General features: G+C 49.3%; 1 protein-coding gene across 1 annotated transcript in view; it reads right to left on the reverse strand.

Moving 5' to 3' along the window:
• Positions 1–19,857, reverse strand: part of NUP214 (nucleoporin 214kDa) — a 121,953-nt gene that overhangs the window by 78,159 nt on the left and 23,937 nt on the right. The window contains exons 10-17 of the mRNA XM_015424259.1: positions 18,866–18,992; positions 17,893–18,054; positions 13,199–13,658; positions 11,114–11,274; positions 9,912–10,003; positions 6,318–6,407; positions 4,451–4,600; positions 2,554–2,712 (exon numbers count right to left, since the gene is read on the reverse strand). Coding sequence (XP_015279745.1) covers positions 2,554–2,712; positions 4,451–4,600; positions 6,318–6,407; positions 9,912–10,003; positions 11,114–11,274; positions 13,199–13,658; positions 17,893–18,054; positions 18,866–18,992 — 1,401 coding nt within the window. The remainder of the gene's footprint in view (positions 1–2,553; positions 2,713–4,450; positions 4,601–6,317; positions 6,408–9,911; positions 10,004–11,113; positions 11,275–13,198; positions 13,659–17,892; positions 18,055–18,865; positions 18,993–19,857) is intronic.

Genomic DNA, 19,857 nt, shown 5'->3' on the forward strand with positions numbered 1-19,857 from the left:
AAATATCGGGGGCCCTACTTAGCTACTCATTTCAACTGATGGGTAAAAGCTACCACACTAGTATCCCGCCCTCTTCACGAGGCAGTGCATAGGGGGCTACTCAGTTTTAAAGATTTTTGATGCCAAATCTTTGGCATGATTTCTGAGAGCCAGTTTGGTGTAGTGGTTAAGTGTGCGGACTCTAATCTGGGAGAACTGGGTTTGATTCCCCACTCCTCCACTTGCACCTGCTGATGTGACCTTGGGTCAGTCACAAGCTCTGGCACAGCTGTCCTTGAAAAAGAGCAGTTTGTGTCAGAGTTCTCTCAGCCCCACCCACCTCACAGGGTGTCTGTGGTGGGGAGGGGGAGGGAAAGGAGTTTGTAAGCCGCTCTGAGACTCCAAGTGAAGGGCGGGGTATAAATCCAATCTCTTCTTCTTCTTCTTCTTAACCTTCACAACAATCCTGCAAGGTAGAGGGCTAAGCTGGGCCAAGAGCACCAAGCTTGACAACTACGTGGGGATTTCACGCGAGATCTCCTTGGCTTAAGTCTGATACTGTGTCTGCTACACCGGATGAAGCAATGGCTCAGTGGAATCATATCCCACAGCCTCTGGCTCAAACTGGTGCAACCACAGTGCTAAGACTTAGGAACACCCATGGCTGGAGCAGCAACAGATGCTCTGGGCATCCTGGATTCTAGCCCCTGCACAAGCCAAGGCACATCCAAGATGCTTAAAGGACGAACTTCACTGTGGCCTCTGCCAGCGTTCCTAAAAGAGGGAGGGAGGGAGAGAAGCGGCTCACGCCCATGCCCACGTCACTGAGGGCCTCTATCGGGATATCACTGCTGTGGACCGCAGGTGGGGCTCACATCTCTGAACGCACCTCCACACAGGCAACATTAAAAATGCCTGCATGTGACCACCCCCAGGGTGAAGCAGAACACAGCCTCTGCTGCTTACGGAAGACAGCAGGCAGCTAGAGAGGACGACTCCTCCATCCACACAAGAGAAGCTGCTGGCCAGACCTGCAGGGATAGAACTCAGTCAGCTGCAGCCCGGCCCTCACTGTGCTCCGCATTGGAAAGACTCCCTTCCTCCAACCATCTGCTGCTGACATGAGCTGCGGACTGATTTCTGGGGCTCGACCACCAAGTTTTCCTTTGCATTGCAATATGGGCCTCACCAGGACAGGACGCAATGGGGAAAATATTCTGCCCCCAAAGCTTCAGGTTCAGGAGGGGCAAAAGGAACTACTGCTTTACACGGAAAGTGATTAAAATGTGGGATTCGCTGCCAGAGGATGTAGTGGTGGCCACAGGGATTAACAGCATTAAGGGGCGATTAGATAGAGTCGTGGAGGATACGTCTACCAGTGGCTACTAGCCCTGGTGACTGAGGGGAATCTCCACATTCAGAGGCACTAATCCTCTGAATCCCAGAGCCAGGAGCAATGTCAGGGGAAGGCTTCAGCCGCTATGCCCTGTTGTTGGCACTCCAGAGAAACTGGTTGGTCTCTGTGTGAGACAGAATGCTGGACTACAGGGACCATTAGTCTAATCCAGCAGGACTCTTCTGATGATCTTAACTCCAAGACAAAGCCTGCAAGTTGATTAATGCAGACAAATGTGTCTGATTTACATAAAATTAGGCAGCAGATTGACCTGGAATTTCTTCTGCTGCAAGCTTTCAGATCTCTATTTATCCTTAAACAACAATAATAATTGAGGACCATCAAGTCGCTACCAACTTGTTGTTATTGTTCAGTCGCACAGTCGAGTCCGACTCTTCGCGACCCCCTGGACTACATCACACCAGGCCCTCCGGTCTTCCGCCATCCTCTGAAGTTTGCTCAACTTCATGTTCGTTGCATCTATGACACTGTCTAACCATCTCACCCTTTGCCGTCCCCTTCTTCTTTGACCTTCAATCTTTCCCAGCATCAGGGTCTTCTCCAGTGAGTGCTCCCTTCTCATTGGGTGGCCAAAGTATTCAGAAGGAGGAGGAGGAGATTGGATTTATACGCTGCCCTTCACTTGGGAGTCTCAGAGCGACTTACAATCTCTTTTCCCTTCCCCTCCCCACAACAGACACCCTGTGAGATAGGTGGGGCTGAGAGAGCTCTGAGAGAACTGTCCTTGAGAGAACAGCTCTGACAGAACCATGGCTTGCCCAAGGTCATCCAACAGCTGCAAGTGGAGGAAGGGGGAATCAAACCCGGTTCTCCCAGATTAGAGTCCGTGCACTTAACCACTACACCAAATTGGCTTCAGTACCTGGCCTTCCGGGGAACAGTTAGGGTTGATTTCTTTTAGGATTGACTGATTTGATCTCCTCGCTTCCCTGCCCCTCTAGAGGCACACGTCATCACGAACACAGCCAATCAGCCCACCGGGACATTCCGACCACTCCTGTCTGCTCAGGACAGGAGCAGTTCTGCGAGGTCTCAGGCCCTGCTCTTCCTCGACCCTGTTCCTTAAGATCCTTTTTAACTGTACTGAACTTGGGACTTCTGCACACCAAGCAGGCGCTCCGTTACAATCTCAGAAGTCAAGGCTGGCATGTTCATACCTGAAGCTGGGCTTCGCTCTTTGGATCCAGCGGCTTCTTATACAGCAGATGCAAGTACTCGGAGTTGTGGGTTCGCTCGTCTTTCTCTCTTGCCTCCTCCAGACCTGCAAAGCCCTCCAGGAGGCTCGTCTTCAGGAGGCTGATGTCTCCATGAAGGGACTACGTGCAAAAGTGAAAGGGGAGGGAGACACCCCCCCCCAAAGATGATGAGTACCTGTGCTGCCAAAACATACGTCGCTTCCCACTGAAAACATTAAGCTGCCAAATATTAACACACCATTGCTAGCGTGCAGCGACATGATGCAACAGACAGCGATTTCTGTTATGTCAGGAAAACCACTGCCAGTGCGCAGGCTTACTATGGGGCTGTGTGCATCACATTGCTCCTTGCAAGTACGGGGCAGCGGAATCACAAACACACACAGAATTCAGCATTCCGGGAATCTTGGGTTTCGGTTTTTTGTGTTTTGGTTGCAAAGATAGAGTGGGCAACCTCTAGGGAAGTATCCAAAGCCTGGGAGGAGTTCAGCGAGATTTTCAGGGGTCAGCTGCTTCCGCCCACTTCGCAGCTTCGTGGCACGGCTAAATCAGACGCGCACTTCCACAAGTGCCCCTTTGTGTTTCATATGCTCCTACAACAAGCCGAGTGCACTCAGGCCGTGTGATCTTAGAATGTTTCTGAGTTCTGGTACCATACCTAACAATATGGCATAGAAAGATCTGGGGTCATTACATTACGGCAAAAACAACAGTTAATCTGTCTCATTTTGATCATCTAACTTCCTCCTCAAACTTTATCGCAATCTGGTTTCCTATACTGGAATACTTGGTAAATCGAGGAGAGATTCCAAGCAAGGTCAGAGAATGGCAAATATGGCGATGGTTGCAATGCGACTGTAAATCTGCAAATATTTGCAACTGTGTACAATGCAAATGTATAGCTGACAACTTAAAGAACCCGAGACTGGAGGAATCCACCAGCATGCTTGTTTTGTACTTTAGTTTGTTTTTTTACAAGCCCCCGGAGGGGATTTTTTATTGGATTTTTCTATAAACTACAACAGAAAAAAGGGAGAGGGAAACTACATCTATGGGAGAAAGGAAAGAAAAGCAAACTAAAAACCCAAGTATAGGAGATCATTACACCAGCTTATGTTAGTCTAAAATGCTATGATTACACTGAACTTAGTCGATCGAGCTATATTATTTATCTTTAAAACCATTAAAGTTTAAAGAAAATCATAAGAGCATCATTAACAATAAAAAAGGCTTTAAGGCACCATTCAGAGTTCTTCAGCCTTCATTTTGTTTTGTCTTTTCTAAACCTTAATTGGTATTCTCGTTTGGGGGCTGCCGCCCCCTTTTGTACTTTAGTTTTTGATGTACACGTAACTATCATTCCCTTGACTCTATTATATGTTGATAACTATAATAAAATTCTTTAACAGTTAAAAAAAAAAGAATGTTTCTGAGTTTACAGAGGGGGGTGGGCTTGTCTTAAAGCAACGAGAAGCTGCCCAGTATCTCATCTCTTGTTTCTGAGGCAAACCAGCTTCAAGTGGCGGGTCAGAGAATAGGTAGTCTTCCAGGAGTGATGGTGGAACCTCCGGCAGCGGCAGTCCCAGGCTAGCTAAAACCCATTCTGGCCCAAGCTGACGTGGGAGATTCCCACTTTGGAGGGGCTGAGATCATTTCTAGTTATTTTATAATGCACCTCCCCCTGCTTTTATGGATCGTAAATCCTCTCTGCTGCCGCCAGCTACGTTAAGCACAGGTGGGAGAGCGGCACTGGAGCCATGGTGACCTCCCAAGCAATCCGCTGTCAGCCCTAAATGACAACTTGGCTGCTGCCTGCCCGGAGACGGGAGGCAGGGTCTCACCCAAAAGCCCTTCTTACCTCCGTGGTCTCCTTGATCTCCAAGATGAAGGTGTGGAGGTCGTTTGAGTCCGTCTTCAGCATCTTCTTCTCCTCGTCAGAGCCCACCTGGAAAGAGGCTTTGGCGGTCCTGCTTTTCAGTTCTTCCATCTCCTTCTGGAAATGTGCTATCTGTGCGGGAGGCACACCTTGCTCATTGACACTGAAGAGGTGGCCCAGGCCACAAGAGTTCAGAAATGTCTCTACACAATGGACGACGTATCGATACACTTCTAAATAAATACACACGCAGCAACCAGTCTCCTCACCTTTTTGACAGCTAAGACATACCTTTCACCTGAATTAAAAGCAGAGGTATACGGGACTCTTGTGTCACAGAAAAAAAATTTAAAGACTTGTTCAACATTTGTAACTCCACCTGCTCTCAGGTGCACGCTTCCAATGTGGCTCGCTAAAAGAGTCTGTGTTAACACATCAGAACAGGGATCCTCAACCTTTTTGAGCCCAGCAGCACCTTTGGAATTCTGACATTGGGTTGTGGGCGCAACCATAAAACGGCTGCACCAGGAAGCGCAGCCACGCACACGGAGGCACCCTAAGTGTAGGGGAGAAGGGCAATTTTAAAAATACACTGGGGAAAAGGAGCGAGAGAGAACAAAACCAATACTGGGGTGATGGCTGCTACTGAAACAACATTGCTTTAATCAACACAGCCAATCAGATCTCGAACGGCCAATCAGGAGCCCTGCGGGGCAAGAGCCCATACGGCCCAACTCACTTTCTAAAAACACTCGGTGGGCACCAGAAAAGGTGTTTGTGGGCACCATGGTGCCCACGGGCACAATGTTGGGCACCCCTGCATTAAAACCTTCAAAATATTAATTTAAACATTAAAACCATTATATGTTAAAAATCCCTTTTGAAAAATCAACCAAAAGCCTGAGTGAATTAAAAGGTCTTCACCCGGTTTCTCAAGTTATTCAAGTGAGCCACTTTGAGGGAGTTCCAAAAATGCGGTGCCACCAGTGAGAAGACCCTGCTTCTGACAGCCACCCACCTTAAACCTCTGAAGCTTGGGGCACATTAAGGAGGGCTTCGATGTAAGATCTTAACTGAAAGGGGAAGAGATGATCCTTTAAGTTCCCTGCTCCCAGAGTATAAAAGTGCTTTATTATCCACCCTCTGGAAAGCTTGACCCCAATGTGTTTCTGTATGTTTTCTCAGCCCAGAACAGGGATACATGCAGAGATGCAACATGCAACCCCTTCTGATTCTTCTGCATCTTTGCGCTGTAGTCAGACAAATGATACAATTGCGCACATTGCAGGATCTCATTCCCGACCCAACAACAACCTAGATTCGAAAGGAAATTCACCAGACCTGAGACCTCAGATCAGTTAGATGGGCGATTAAGACTCTTCTGAAGCAAGCCTTACCTCTCCGACTTGATGAGCTGTCTCTATAATCGGCAAACCCCCCCCACAATTGTAAAGATAATGCTGTCAGTTTAGTTTGTACCTTTCTTTGGATGTTTTAAGGTGTATATTTACTTTAATATTAACTGTTTCCTGCTATGAGAACTGAGGTGGAGAATATTCTAAAGCCTCACATAAATAAAGGCAAGATCAGAGCAGGAAAACAATCTGAGAGGCAACGAGCCACCTCCTCAGTGGGCGGGCAAAGTCTGGACAGACAGAGGCCATTAACAACTATTGTTCAACCACCAGTGAACAACTTGAAGCACGAAAGTCTGTGCATGGGGTGCTAAATCCAGAAACAGGACCTCGTGTGAACCTCCTCAAGAGATTAAGCATACAGGAGTTCCAAAAAGGATGAGAAGCTGGCAAGCAAACAAACAGCAGCCTCCCCCCCCACAGGGAAGCCTCACCTCTTCCCTTATCCCTGCAATGACGGGATCCGAATCCTTCCACTGATGAACTTGCTTCTCCATCCCGGTACTGCTAGCTGTTGAGCGGCCCTGCAATACATAACGTAAAAATGCAGGAGAAACTCTCTCCAGATGGTCGCGGTAACAACACTAGGCATTGTCAAAGCATGGCACGTGCATTTCTTACAGCCGACCCGCAAAATAAGCTAGTGTTACTATCCCCACATTGCAGGAGAAGGTCAAGGCTAAGTGAGAGGCCCGCCCAAGGCCACCTAGGGTCAAGCTATGGGTGACATTTTTTCACTGAACGTTAACAGGTAGTTTACCCCTGTGCAGAGGTCATTTCGGGGGGGGGGATCGCGGGGGATCACAGTTCCCCCGGGTGAGGTACGGGGGGGGCACATGATGAAGCCCCGCCCCCTGTTTCCGGCCGCCCCACTTCCGGCCCTCATTCAGCCAGGAGGAGGCAGGAGAAGAGGGAGGGTAAGTTGCTTCCTCCCTGCTTCTCCCCACCCCTGCCTGCCTGGGACCAGGGAGGGCCTTCGCGGGGCTTCCTTGCACTCCCACCGGCCTTGCAGGTCCACCGCCAGGCCCCTCATGGGGCTCGACAGTGGAGCTGCAAGGCCGCCACCGGCGACCGGGACCGTTGGGGGCGGGGTGTGTGGCCTTATGACACACTTCTGGTGATGTCAGGGGGTGTGGCCTTATGACACACTTCCGGTGATGTCAGGGGGTGTGGCATATGCTAATGAGTTATGCTAATGAGTTCCCCTAGCTCTTTATCTACGAAATGACCCCTGCCCCTGTGAGAGAAACTGGGGACATCCCAGATGGCAACTCATTGTTTGTTTGAAAGGATCGAGACACAGAGTGTCTCGAGGCAGCCACTGATTTGTATACATGGTAAAGGGGAGGGGAAAGGAGTCTGTAAGCTGCTTTGAGACTTCAAGGGAAGGGCCGGGTATGGATCCCATCTCTCCTTCTTTTTCTAAAGAGGTAAAAAACAGAGGTTGAAATGAGCAGAAACAGCAAACACTGGCAGAGAGGGAGAGGGCTGGATTTGCATTTAGGGACACAGAGAGTCAGCCCTCTGGAGGTCTCCAACACTCAGCCTACAGCACCTCCAAGATACTCCACATATTTCCGTCAGGCTCATGGGCAAAACAGCACAAAAGGGAGGCTGGTGGTGGTCATCAGGAAGAGGAGACTGGGGGAACTGGCTGCTCAGGCAACTGACACTGAATTGGCATTTTCACGGTGGAGAATTCTGGATGTATCCTCTTGGGGTCGAGGGTCTGCTATTTTGCTTTTTGGTTTTATCTCAAAACATTTTTAACTGTTATTGTAAGCTGCCTTGAACCATGTAGAAAGGCAGGATGCAAACGTTTTAACCAACCAACAGACCTGCATTTGGCCTCCAAACTCATTGTTTAAAGTCCTGATGCAAAATAATATCAGGTTGCGGACTGGGTGGATTCTCACATTTTACAGTGTTCCCTCTAAGCTGAGTTAGTGTGAGCCAGCTCACAGTTTTTTAGCCTCCGGCTCACACATTTTTGCCTTCGCTCTGGGAGGATGGCTCCAGAGCAGACTAATTTATGCAGGAGCCAAACCGCTCGCTCACAACTTTAATGCCAGTAGCTCACAAGGTAGAATTTTTCCTCACAAGACTTCACAGCTTAGAGGGAGTATTGCATGATGCAACCAACAGTGACCCATGAATGAGCACCGATCGTCAGCAAGGGGGCACAGCTGGGGCTGCGAAGTTCCTCGTTGATGGATGGTTATCCCAAAGATCCAGGCCAGTCACAGCAAACTCTGGATGAGTTACAAAAGCGTTGATCCAACCAACGCATTATTTTATTAACCCATTTATATCCTGCCGTTCCCACTGCCTCAAGGTGGCTTACAATATACAATTAAAACATCAAACAACAATAAAAGCCCAGATCCACCCACCATAAAACTAAAGCTCAATAATACAGAATAAAATACAACGGAACATGAAACGGACCTAGACTCAGGTGGGTAGCTGTGCTGGGCTGAAGCAACTGAACAAAATCCAGCGGCACGTTTAAGACCAACAAAGGCTCCGGTCACATGGGCCGGAAAACCGGGGGGGGGGGAGCGTGGCTGTTTGCCCCGGGGAAAAATAATGTGCGGTTGCGCAAGCAGACGTCCCATGGAGGTCCCGTGGTTAGGGGGGAGGTGCCGATCACAGGACAATCCTGCGGCACTGCAAAGAAGTGGGGCCACGGGGCAAACGGGGTTGTTGTTGTTTTTTAAACTAAAGTGTGCGCATCCGTGGAGACTTGGGGGAAATAAACCTTTTTGCGAGGGGACATGGGCGGGCGCCGGAACTACCACCGGAAACGCGATCAGACGCCCGCCCATACCCCGCGGTTTCCGGAAACTAGTACCTCAGAGGTAGTAGTTTTTTTACAGCGCATCTTCGGAGTGAAGCCTCGGGTGAGCCACGGGACCTCTACGCTTCCCAGATGTGGCGGTGAGATCGCGCCCGGAAAATCCGCCTATCTTCCGTCTCTCTAGCGTGCCTAATGCTCCGTGTGACCGCAGCCAAAGTTTAATTCTGGGTATGAGCTACTCAGAATTAAACTTTGTTGGTCTTAAAGGTGCCGCTGGACTCAGACTTTGTTCTATGAAATGGACCTGCTCATGAGGCATTCGCACCGACACATTCCAACTTCACTTCTGTATGTCGCTGCCAGTTCAGGGGGGAGTAAAAGGCACGATCCCCCGTAAACAACGAACTAGTTGTGTGATTCTCTCTCCCCTAGTTTCAGCAGGGCAGCGATCAGGAGTGAGGGGAGGGTCTGCTTAACCCCTCTTGCAGTCTGGCCGCTCAAAGCCCTTTCACCTCCGGGGGGGGGGGGGGGGGGGGAGGGGGGGCCCCTTTAATTTCCTGGGGGGAAAAAAAAGGCTGGGGGGGGGGGCGCTGAGTGAGCAGAATGGGAACGAGGTGAGCAGCATTTCCCCTCTACTCCACTCACAGTCGCTTTTCAGTTCCAGCCAACCCCACCCCTCCGTCACACACCCCACTGACTGAGGCATGTAGCCCAAACCTCAGTCGACAGCGTGGACACTCCAGAAGCAAAGGACCTGGCAGCTGATGGGGGAAATAGTACCAAAGAACCCAGACTTACTCAAGAGACCACCTCACAGCCAATCAAAGGGCAGGTGGCTTGCCACGTTCCTTCTTTGCCAACGGATGAGACCCCAGAGAGTCAGAAGTGCCCTCCCTCAAAGGGCCTCGCGGTTGCCAATTTGTTCGGGTAGCGAGGTACAAAGCCTCAGCTTGATAGGACAGTCTGGGAGAGCAATTCAGTGCAGATGGAATCCCTCAGAGTGTATATACCCCACCCCTATTGAGATGGGGAGAGACCCTTGGAGCCGCTCAGATAGGCTCTGTTCGGGTAGACGACACTGCGCCTACTCCTGGTCAAAGAATTCCAGCTAGGACAGCTTTCACCCCAGAGTCACAACAGGGGACGAAGCGACAGCTGCCTTCTCTTAAAGCCTTGCCTCATACTTGGGTTCCCGCTCAAGGAGACAGACAGCACAAGTTCTCCTTACCTGTGAAGAGCTTGATTTTGACACAGACGGAGAAATCTTGGCTGATTTCTGGAGCCCAGGAACGGCCGAAGCACCCTGAGCGGGACGTGCTGCTGGTGTGGAAAAGAAACGGTCACACTGTTACACGTGGCTTGGAGGTTCTTGAATGAGAGAAGCTTCAGGGGGGACTCAGCTGCCCCATGGTAGAGAGACACCCTAACGTGCAAACCCTCACATACTAAATGCAACAGTGGGAGGGAAAAAATTTACCAGAAGGCAGCTAGTATGGGATGTAGTTTAATTTACTTAAGACGCTTGTGCCAAGGGCCCAAGTTCCGAGGGGTCTAGTTTCCCCTGGTAAGTGCTGATCCCCTTCCCTATCAACCAGCATGCGGTTATTTTCACTGTGAAACACGGAGGCTCAAGCCGACATGGAAGTCGGAGGACAGCAACAGCCAACAGCCACTGATGGGACCGATCCTCCACGATTCCCTCTCACCCCCTTTTAAAACCATCCAAGCTGGCGGCCTTAGCGACAGCCGGTGGCAGTGAGGGCCACAGATTAATCACCCACTGCCTGAAGAAGGGCTTCCTTTTCTCTGCCACGGTTCTACTGCTTATCAACCTTACTGGACGGCCGCATGTTTTAGCATTGCAGAACAAGGAGAAAATGTCTTCTTTCTTTCTTTCTTTCTTTCTTTCTCTTTCTTTCTTTCTTTCTGTGCATGGCGCTTAATTACAGTCTGCCTGAGCCAGTGGGTATCTCCCCCCCCCCCAAGAAGTGTTTCAAGACCACCGCATGCAAGTTCTTTCCCCTATGACCGGGGCCAAGGAGACATAGCCGCTTCCATCCAAGTAAACTATAGTTGTTATTTTAGGCAGGGTCATTAAAGCACGCCCTGAACTGGATGGCCCGATCTCATCAGATCACAGAAGCTAAGCAGGGTCATTGCTGGCTAGCGTTTGGATGGGAGACCGCCGAGGAAGTCCAGAGTCACAACGCGGAGGCAGGCGATGGCAAACCACCTCTGACCGTCTCTGGTCTTGAAAACCCAACCAGGTCTCCGTAAGCCGACTGTGACTGGACGGCACGTCCCTCACCACCACCACCATTTTTAAAAAGAAGAAAGGGATCCAACACTCGGCCTCGAGGAAATCCCATTCTCGGCTTCGACAGGAGAGGAAACAGGGAGAGGAAAAGAGGTGGAGGGATGGGGCCGTACCTGCTGAAGACGTGGGAGGCGAAGCCTTGGCTGAAGAGGCAGGAGCGGCAGAGAGGGGGGTGGACTGGCTGACGGGCCCGACGAGCTTCGGGGTGAAGGAGAACATGGGGGAGCCTTGGCCGCTGCCGGCAGAGGGTGTGGAAGATTCCACAGCTGTGAACCTGGAAGGGGGGGAAACCCAAACGAGACAGGTCGCTCTTGAGGTCTGGGGAGCTCCCTAAGATTTAAGATTTTTCCATCCCACGACTGTGTCCGAGGTGATCTCCGGTGCAGCTCCCAAGCAGCCTTTATTTATTTATGTATTTATTTTTTAAATCCCCGGAGGGATTTTTTTTTATTTTGCAAATACTACAAAAAAACTACAAAGAAATATTAGGGAAGGGACTACAACTAAGGAGAAAGGAAAGCAAGCCACACTACACTAAAACCCCAAGAGGAGATCTTTCCACTGTTAGTAAAAACGTTAGTAATATAAGTGTTAATATCACAATATACTTGTAGAGTTCTTGCTTATAACAGTTCACCCAAGCAGCATTTAAAGCAACGTGGGGGGCCTTCCCTCCCACTGAGGCTCCTCCACACACAGCGGCCAGCTGCCATCTCGGATTCTCCTCCATCCTCTCAAGACCCCCGTGGCCACTGCCAGGAGCAGAGCTGAGCAGGCTGTCCGGGTTTTAAGCTGCGATCACGGCCAACGCTTAATGCTGATACAGCGTGTGGCGTGCTTGCTTATAGGGGAGACGGGTTTTACCTTCCAACACGCTTTGTGTACCTAAACTTGGAAGATTTCTGCTGCCACCAGGAATTACAAATTCCAAATCTCGCTCTCTGCTGGTAGAATGACCCAGGGCCTGGGCACTTCAGAGGACTACGTGGCCCTGAGGAAGGACTGTACTGATTGCTGGGATAAGCTTACATAAAAATTGATTTATTTAATAAAGAACAAAATAGGTTTCTGGTTATTTTGAACTGTTACTGGGAAAAAAAGAACGTGTAAATATAACTGGCAAAACTGTTCGTCTTATTCACACAGAATAAACCATTTGTCTAACCATACAGGATAGACACAACTTGTTTCTTTGGCCATATAGGGGAGAAGAAGAAGAGATTGGATTTATCCCCCGCCCTTCACTACCCAAAGGAGTCTCAGAGCGGCTTACAAACTCCTTCCCCTTCCCCTCCCCACAACAGACACCCTGGGAGGCAGGTGGGGCTGAGAGAGCTCTTGACAGAAACTGCTCTTTTTCTAGGACAGCTCTTGTCAGAACTACGGCTTGCCCAAGGTCATCCAGCCAGGTGCAAGTGGAGGAGTGGGGAATCAAACCCGGTTCTCCCAGATTAGAGTCCACACACTTCACCACTACACCAAACAGACTCTCACAAAACTCTTTTAGTCAGACAGACTAAACTTCACTCATACTCTCTACAAACTCTTCCACACTTGTCTCTCTCCCAAGACACACACAGAACTCTGTCATAAAAAACATCTCTCTTTTCACACTCTCAGTCATCAGCCAGTCACAGCACACTCATCTCCCCCCATCGCTCTCCTTACATTACTGCAGTCATACTCAACATTTAAAGACACACACAAACACACACACCAAAACATGGAATCATTACACAGTGCTTTCAAGTGTTCAGAACCCTGCATGCGCATTCTTTTCTTGCAATCCTTACAGCCCCTGGAGTAGATCAGTATCGGAGTGTAGTCCATCAGTGGCTATTAGCCACAAGGTATAGATAGGGGCTCTGGGGCAAGTGATGCCATGTCTTCTTGGTGCTAGGGGGGGTCAACAGTGGGAGGGCTTCTAATGTCCTGGCCCCACTGGTGGACCTCCTGATGGCACCTGGTATTTCTGGCCACTGTGTGACACAGAGTGTTGGACGGGATGGGCCTTTGGCCTGATCCAATATTGGCATCTCTTATGTTCTTACTGCAGACTGCAAGGACAGAAGGCGACAGAATGGCTTGTCTAAGACTACCCTGTGATTTGAGACCAGGGGAAATTTGAACATCCTGATCAAAAGCTCAGCTGCTGCACTGAGCAGACTTAAGGCACAGTTGCTCAAAAGGAAACTTACTTCTCACTGAGATTGACCTTGACGGAGGAAGCTGCAGAGCAAAAGCTTTGCTTCAGCCCAACAGGGGAGGCAGAGGACGGAGGCCCAGTTGAGCCATCTGCACCAGTTTTAAAAGACCCAGAGCCAAAAGAGAAAGAGCTGGCAGAGGCTGGAGCCAGGCTGGCTGAAGAGAGTGGATTTGAGGCTGCTTTGGTGGAGGACGCAGATGAGAAGGAGAACCCAGCGGCTCCACTCAGGCTGGGACAAGAGGCAGGCTTGGAGGCCTCTGATGGGAAGGCGTACTGCAGGGGGGCAGCAGGAGCTGGCCCGGTTGGTTTTAAAGCCGAGGACACAAAAGAGGAAGCGGGCACCCCACTGCCAGTCACCGAAGACAGAGCTGGGGTAAGGACAACAGCTCCTGCTGGGACGGTTTCGACCTTGGAAGGGGAAAAAGGAGTTGCCGATGAAGGAGCAGTACTTCCTGGAGGAGAGAGAACAGGAGAGGCAAATTTACGTTATTACAAGGTGACAGGACCATGAATCCAAACAGAGCACATGCAGTTAGAACAACATCGGGTATCAAGAGACTGAAGATTAAGAAAAGAAGAAGAAGAGATTGGATTTATACCCCACCCTTCACTACCCAAAGGAGTCTCAGAGCAGCTTACAATCTCCTTTACCTTCCCCTCCCCAACAAAGACACCCTGTGAGGTGGGTGGAGATGAGAGAGCTCTTTCAAGAAGTGCCCTTGAGCGGACAGCTCTGAGAGAACTGTGACTCACCCAAGGTCACACCAGCAGCTGAATGTGGAGGAGTGGGGAATCAAACCCGGTTCTCCCAGATTAGAGTCCGCACTCCTAACCACTACACCAAACTGGCTCTCAGTTAAGCAGAGGAAGTCTGTGGCATCAGATACAACAGGAAACCATAGGCAAAGAAGCAAAGTGTGCATCTGATTTAGCCAGGCCATGAAGCCGTTCAAGGGACGCTAGATCCAAAGTGCTGGCCTTGGGACCAGGGAGCCCAAAGACCTGCCTCTTCCCACACAAATATGCCTGCCAGTTGAGCTGTCAAAGGTCCAACTTGGAAGGATACACACCATCAGTGGTTAGGCAAGTAAATATTAGACACTAGGATCTCTCTCTCTCTCTCTGGATGAGCTTCATTCGTGAATGCCCTCCCAAGAGGTCGGCTTGGGACCATCTCTGTCCTGTTTTAGGTGATGCATAACACCTTTTTTGGCCTAGCCGGTGTGATAAACTTGGCACATAAACCCCAAATCGTACTGATGTTTTCTGAAAGTTAACTGATGCTACAGCTGGAATGGGTTTTTTCCCCTCCTGTCTGCAGGGTCTTGTATGTTGGTTTAAATTGCTTATTGTCCTGACCTGAACTAGCTTGATCTTGTCAGATCTTGGAAGTTAAACAGGGACAGCCCTGGTTAGTACTTGGCCGGGAGACCACCAGGGAACTCCAGGGCTGTGCAAGAGGCAGGCAATGGCAAGCCACCTTGGAACGTCTCTTGCCTTGAAAGCTGCACAGAGTCACCATAAGTCGGCTGCAACTTGATAGCACTTTTCCCCCATTCAACTTCTCATTACCCCTCTTTGAAGTGATGCTTTTTTTCATTTTTGCTTTGTTCTTCTGAACTTTATAACCTGCCTCGAATGCCATACCCTGGCAAAAAAGTAGCACACGTTTTTTTTTAAAAATGCACACGAGATTTTTGATGGGAAAGCTCTAAACTGGGGACAGGATTTAAGGCCTCTATGATTCCCGAGGGGGGGGGGGGACACAGAATAAAGCACATTTAGCTTCCTGAGAATCTCAGCTTAAAACATGCCGCCGCCCCAGTTTGCAATGGATGCAAAGAAGTGCTTCAAAATGAGAAATCTCAGAAACTAGCGAAGCAGTTGAACCCATCCACTGGCTGAGGGCAGGGATTCAGTGCCCTTTCTAGCTTCTCAGCACAATCAGGAAACCAAATATAACATTCTGCAAAACACCAAATGCTGCAGGATGCATTATGGATATTTGCTCACTCTGTATGACGTACAAGTCAGAACTTCTTTTCTTGATGCAAAATTGCCTGGACTTAAGCATTTATTTCATTCATACACTGTACTATATACACCTTATGCTATCTCACTTCAAATGCAAGCTGAATGGAGCATATGCATGAACAAAGCCATGGCAGGGAACCTTGCACATTGCCTGCAAACATTCAGTCTCTGAATGATTTTGGGGAATATGTAAAAATGCGACTGTTAGCTTATTTCAGCATTAGCCCAATCAGAATACATATGCTACACTTGTCAGTGTGTACTATGTGGCTTGTGAATTTAAGCAGAATGCACAATTCCACAGTCCTCCTAAATATGCTCACCACTAGGGGTGTGCATCTGGATCTACCCAAGCCAAAAATATACCCAAAAAATACCTTATCAGTATTTTTCAGGCATATTTTGGAATCCCAAAGGTATCTGCTTTTTTTCGGGGAAACCAGAAAAAAAAAAATCCCGGATATATTCGGGAATCACCGTGTCATTGCCAGATGTGGGGCCTTATATTTTGACAAAAAATAGCTCCCTGCCCTCATGTGCATGTTTAAAAAAATGTTTAAAATTAGTGCATGTTTTTAAAAAAACCAACAACATTCAACACCAACCAAAGTAACCTAGATCCCAAGACCTCTGTAAATTACGCAAATCTGCACAGTTTGTTATTGCTCTGCTAGCAACAGAAGGGGCGAGGACAGGAAGTCTGAAGTCCACCAACTCCAAGAAATTAAAAGCCTGGAAGCCTCATCTTGCAACAGAACCTTTGGCTTTTCCAACGTTTTTGCAAAAAAACCCTCTGCCCTTTTGTGTTTTTCGGAACCATAATTCTTTTTAAAAAAACCCAACTTAAAAAAATTACAGAAATGGTTTACAAATTATAAACTCCTCGCTGTGAGACAGTAACATGGTCACTGATCTTTAACCTGCCCTCTGTAAAACTCTTGCTGCATCGGGACCCGAAACAGAACATAACAGAAATATTCAGATGCTGAAAGACATGGGGAAAAAAGAAGTGGCCCCAGGGCATACTTCTTCATATTAGAAAAGAAGATACCACATGACAGCTTCTCTGAATGGACTTACAAAGATCACACTGCGCAAGCCCGTGCACAGTATAATGACCCAGGGTACGTGTGGAAAATCGGATATAGGCACCGCTGGCAAGGTTATTTAGCTGGTTTTTATAGGAAGGGGTGGTGCATGTGTGCACATACACATTATTTTAAAAACTAAACGGCTTGATTGTTTTTCTGCTGCCAAGCTGCGTATTTACTAGTATGTGATGAACAAAGACTTCTGGGGGAGGCTTTTTTTCTTGTTCTACCCACTGCACTGGCTCTCTCCTTGGGCATCCAAGAGCAGCCGGCATCAGGGAAGTCCAAGCCCAGAAGCAGGACAGACTATGCAGAGGTATGACTGCCCCTGGGCATGCAGGCTTCGCACAGCTATCGTGGCAATCAGAAGGCAACCGAGCCACTTCCTCCATGAACTTGCACATCCTTCATTCAAGCCTTCTAAGGCAGCAGCCGTCGCCACATCTCAGGGCAGCAAATCCCTCAAATTAACTGGGCCTTGCGCAGAGCAGAACCACATCTTTTGTCTGTCCTGCCAGTCAAATGTCTCCTTCTCAAGGACTGAGAGGGAGGGAGAAACATTCCTTTCTCCTTCCGACACCCTCCATAACCTTACAGAACTCTACTGCGCCCCCACCTCTGCCAAGAAAATATACTACTCATGTATACAGGCAAGTATACTACTACCAACAAGTATAATACTATCAAATATACTACTATTCAACATCTGCAGAAAACCAGTGAAAAGATGGAAACATAAAGATCTGTAATTGAGACTAATATTAAGGTAAGCATCATATGCTCCGCCTCCCATAACGGCATAAGTTACTGCTTTAGTTCATTCCAGGTACTTTGGATTCCCTTCCGCCCTTTGCCATTCATACTGAAAGGGGATGACGCTTGGTGGTTGAGCACTGACTCCCTGCAGGTGGTCCCAGGTTCAACTCCCAGCACCTCCAGGTAAAGAATTTCAGAAAAGAAGATGCTGGGAAAGCTCGCCTTTTGCCAGAGACCTGGAGAACCACTGCCGATCAGAAGAGACAAGTTAAATGGACCAACAGTCCACTACTAACAAGGATAAAACCACTCAGGCTTCCTGAGGCAGACCCTTGGTGGAATGTTGACTTTTACCTACTACCCGTTACCTGCCCAGGGATCATGCTTAGCTGTTAAGTACCCAGCCAGCACGGTGTAGTGGTTAGAGTGCTGGACTAGGATCTGGGAGATCCAGGTTCGACTCCCCACTCTGCCATACAAGTTGGGTGGGTAACTGTGGGCCAGTCACACACTCTCAGCCTAAACCCACCTCACAGGGTTGTTGTGAGGGTAATACCGTGTTTCCCCGAAAATAAGACACTGTCTTATATTTAATTTTTCTCAAGAAGACACACCAGGGCTTATACCACAAATGCATAGAAATCCTGCTAGGGCTTATTTTTGGGGTAGGTCTTATTTTCGGGGAAACAGGGTATGGAGAAGGAGAGAAAGTTTGGGTCTCCAAAAGTGGGGTATAAATGAAGTAAAGGAAAAGATCCACGAAGAAGTAGAGCCAGTTCTCGTGCACGGACACGGCAGTGCCTACCTGGCAATTTTGGCGTCCTGTCCCCTTCTGTGGGCAGAGGCTCCGGTGTCACGATGAGCGACCTCACGCCAGGGTTCTGATTGACCATATAAAAAGGGCACAGCACACCGTCGGTCGAGAGCAGCAGCAGGACTGGAGCTGGGCCCACGGTCTTCTCCTCACCTGCAAGGCCATCAAAGAAACCCATCAGCATCCTCGCTTGTAATGTAAGGGTACATTTACATGTAAGCCGCTCAGAGCCCTTAGGGGGTGAGCGGGGTATAAATTGAAAATATAAATAAATAAATAAATAAATTTAAAACAAACAAACAAACCCGTCACCTACAGACTTAAAAGATTCACACCATTTTGCCACTTCGGGATTCCACCACTTTATCTCGCTGCATGTGTAGCCCAGACTTAAGCAATTTCTTTTTCATTGTTGTCCTGAAAAATCCTGTCTGGCACTTGGAATGGTAAGGAGGACAGCTGCAGGGGGGTCAACAGTGGGAGGGCTTCTAGTGTCCTGGCCCCACTGGTGGACCTCCTGATGGCCCTGGTATTTCTGGCCACTGTGTGACACAGAGTGTTGGACTGGATGGGCCTTTGGCCTGATTCAACATTGGCTTCTCTTATGTTCTTATGTGGTGGCAGCTACAAGCATGGACGGCTTCAAAAGGGAATTAGATAAGTGTATGGAGCAGGTCCATCAGTGGCTATTAGCCACAAGGTATAGATAGGGGCTCTGGGGCTTCTAATGTCCTGGCCCCACTGGTGGACCGCCTGATGGCCCTGGTATTTCTGGCCACTGTGTGACACAGAGTGTTGGACTGGATGGGCCTTTGGCCTGATCCAACATTGGCGTCTCTTATGTTCTTAGGAGTTGGAGTCTACGAGAGGGGTGTGTATGATGCTTCCATACAGGACAGTGGTCCAGCTCACCACTACACCTCCCTCCAAAGAGCTCCACTAGTAGCTTAGCAGGAGAACTTACTAATGGTTATGGGTGTGTTGCTGGTGTAATCTACGCCCACGCCCACGGGCAAGGTGTCATCGCTCTTGTCCGTTACAGGAAGCTCTGCCCGGCTGGAGTCTTCCAGAACCCACATCTCCCAGTTGTTCTGCAAAGAAATGAAACACCGTTTAGCTCATTCTGTGGCCATCTGCAGCATCTTCAGTACAAGGAGGGCGGGGGAGCGGAAGATTTGTCTCCACTTACCGTGAAGCTTCCTTCTCGGTGGTCCAGAGTGGGGCAGTCCTCCAGACTCCTTACTCCTGGGTAACAGCTCCTCTCCTCCGTAAAGCAGGGCCGGCAGACTCTTTTGGTCACGGAGGGGAGGGGCTTGTGCTCCTGCTTCCCAGTCATACTCCAAGCCTCCGTTCCCCTATACTGAAAGGAACAAGCAACAACCAACTCACCCCCAACAGGGGGTTAAACATGCCCCCAAGAACTGTACTAAGAACAAAAATTTCTCAGGTATGCCATGCAACTGTAATCCCCTCAAACCAAAAGTGGGAAAACACCATGTACCCTACACCGCACAGAACTGCCAGTGGCCAACAGCACCCCTGCTGATGGAGGAAGTCGAACCCTAAAATCGGGTGGGTAGGACTGCCCCACTCTGGACCACCGAGAAGGAAGCTTCACGGTAAGTGGAGACAAATCTTCCGTTCTCCGGTGGTCCAGGAGTGGGGCAGTCCTCCAGACTCCTTACTCCTGGGACATAAGACAGCAGTATCCTCCAGGGCGGGTCCATCCACTTCCCCATCTACAGGGCGTGCTGTAAGACCCTTCTGCCAAAAGCCGCATCGGCCGAGGCCAAAGTATCTATAATGTCTGGTAAATGAGTGTGCGGATTTCCAAGTGGCTGCTTTACACACCACTTCCAGAGAGGGAAAAGCCCTATAGGCCGCTGACGTGGCCGCCCCCCGTAAGGAGTGGGCTGTGAGGCCCTCGGGTGGTTCTAGACCCTGGGCTGAGTAAGC

The sequence above is a fragment of the Gekko japonicus genome, unplaced genomic scaffold, assembly GCF_001447785.1.
Source record: "Gekko japonicus isolate JY-2015 unplaced genomic scaffold, Gekko_japonicus_V1.1 scaffold2121, whole genome shotgun sequence".
Lineage (NCBI taxonomy): Eukaryota > Metazoa > Chordata > Lepidosauria > Squamata > Gekkonidae > Gekko > Gekko japonicus.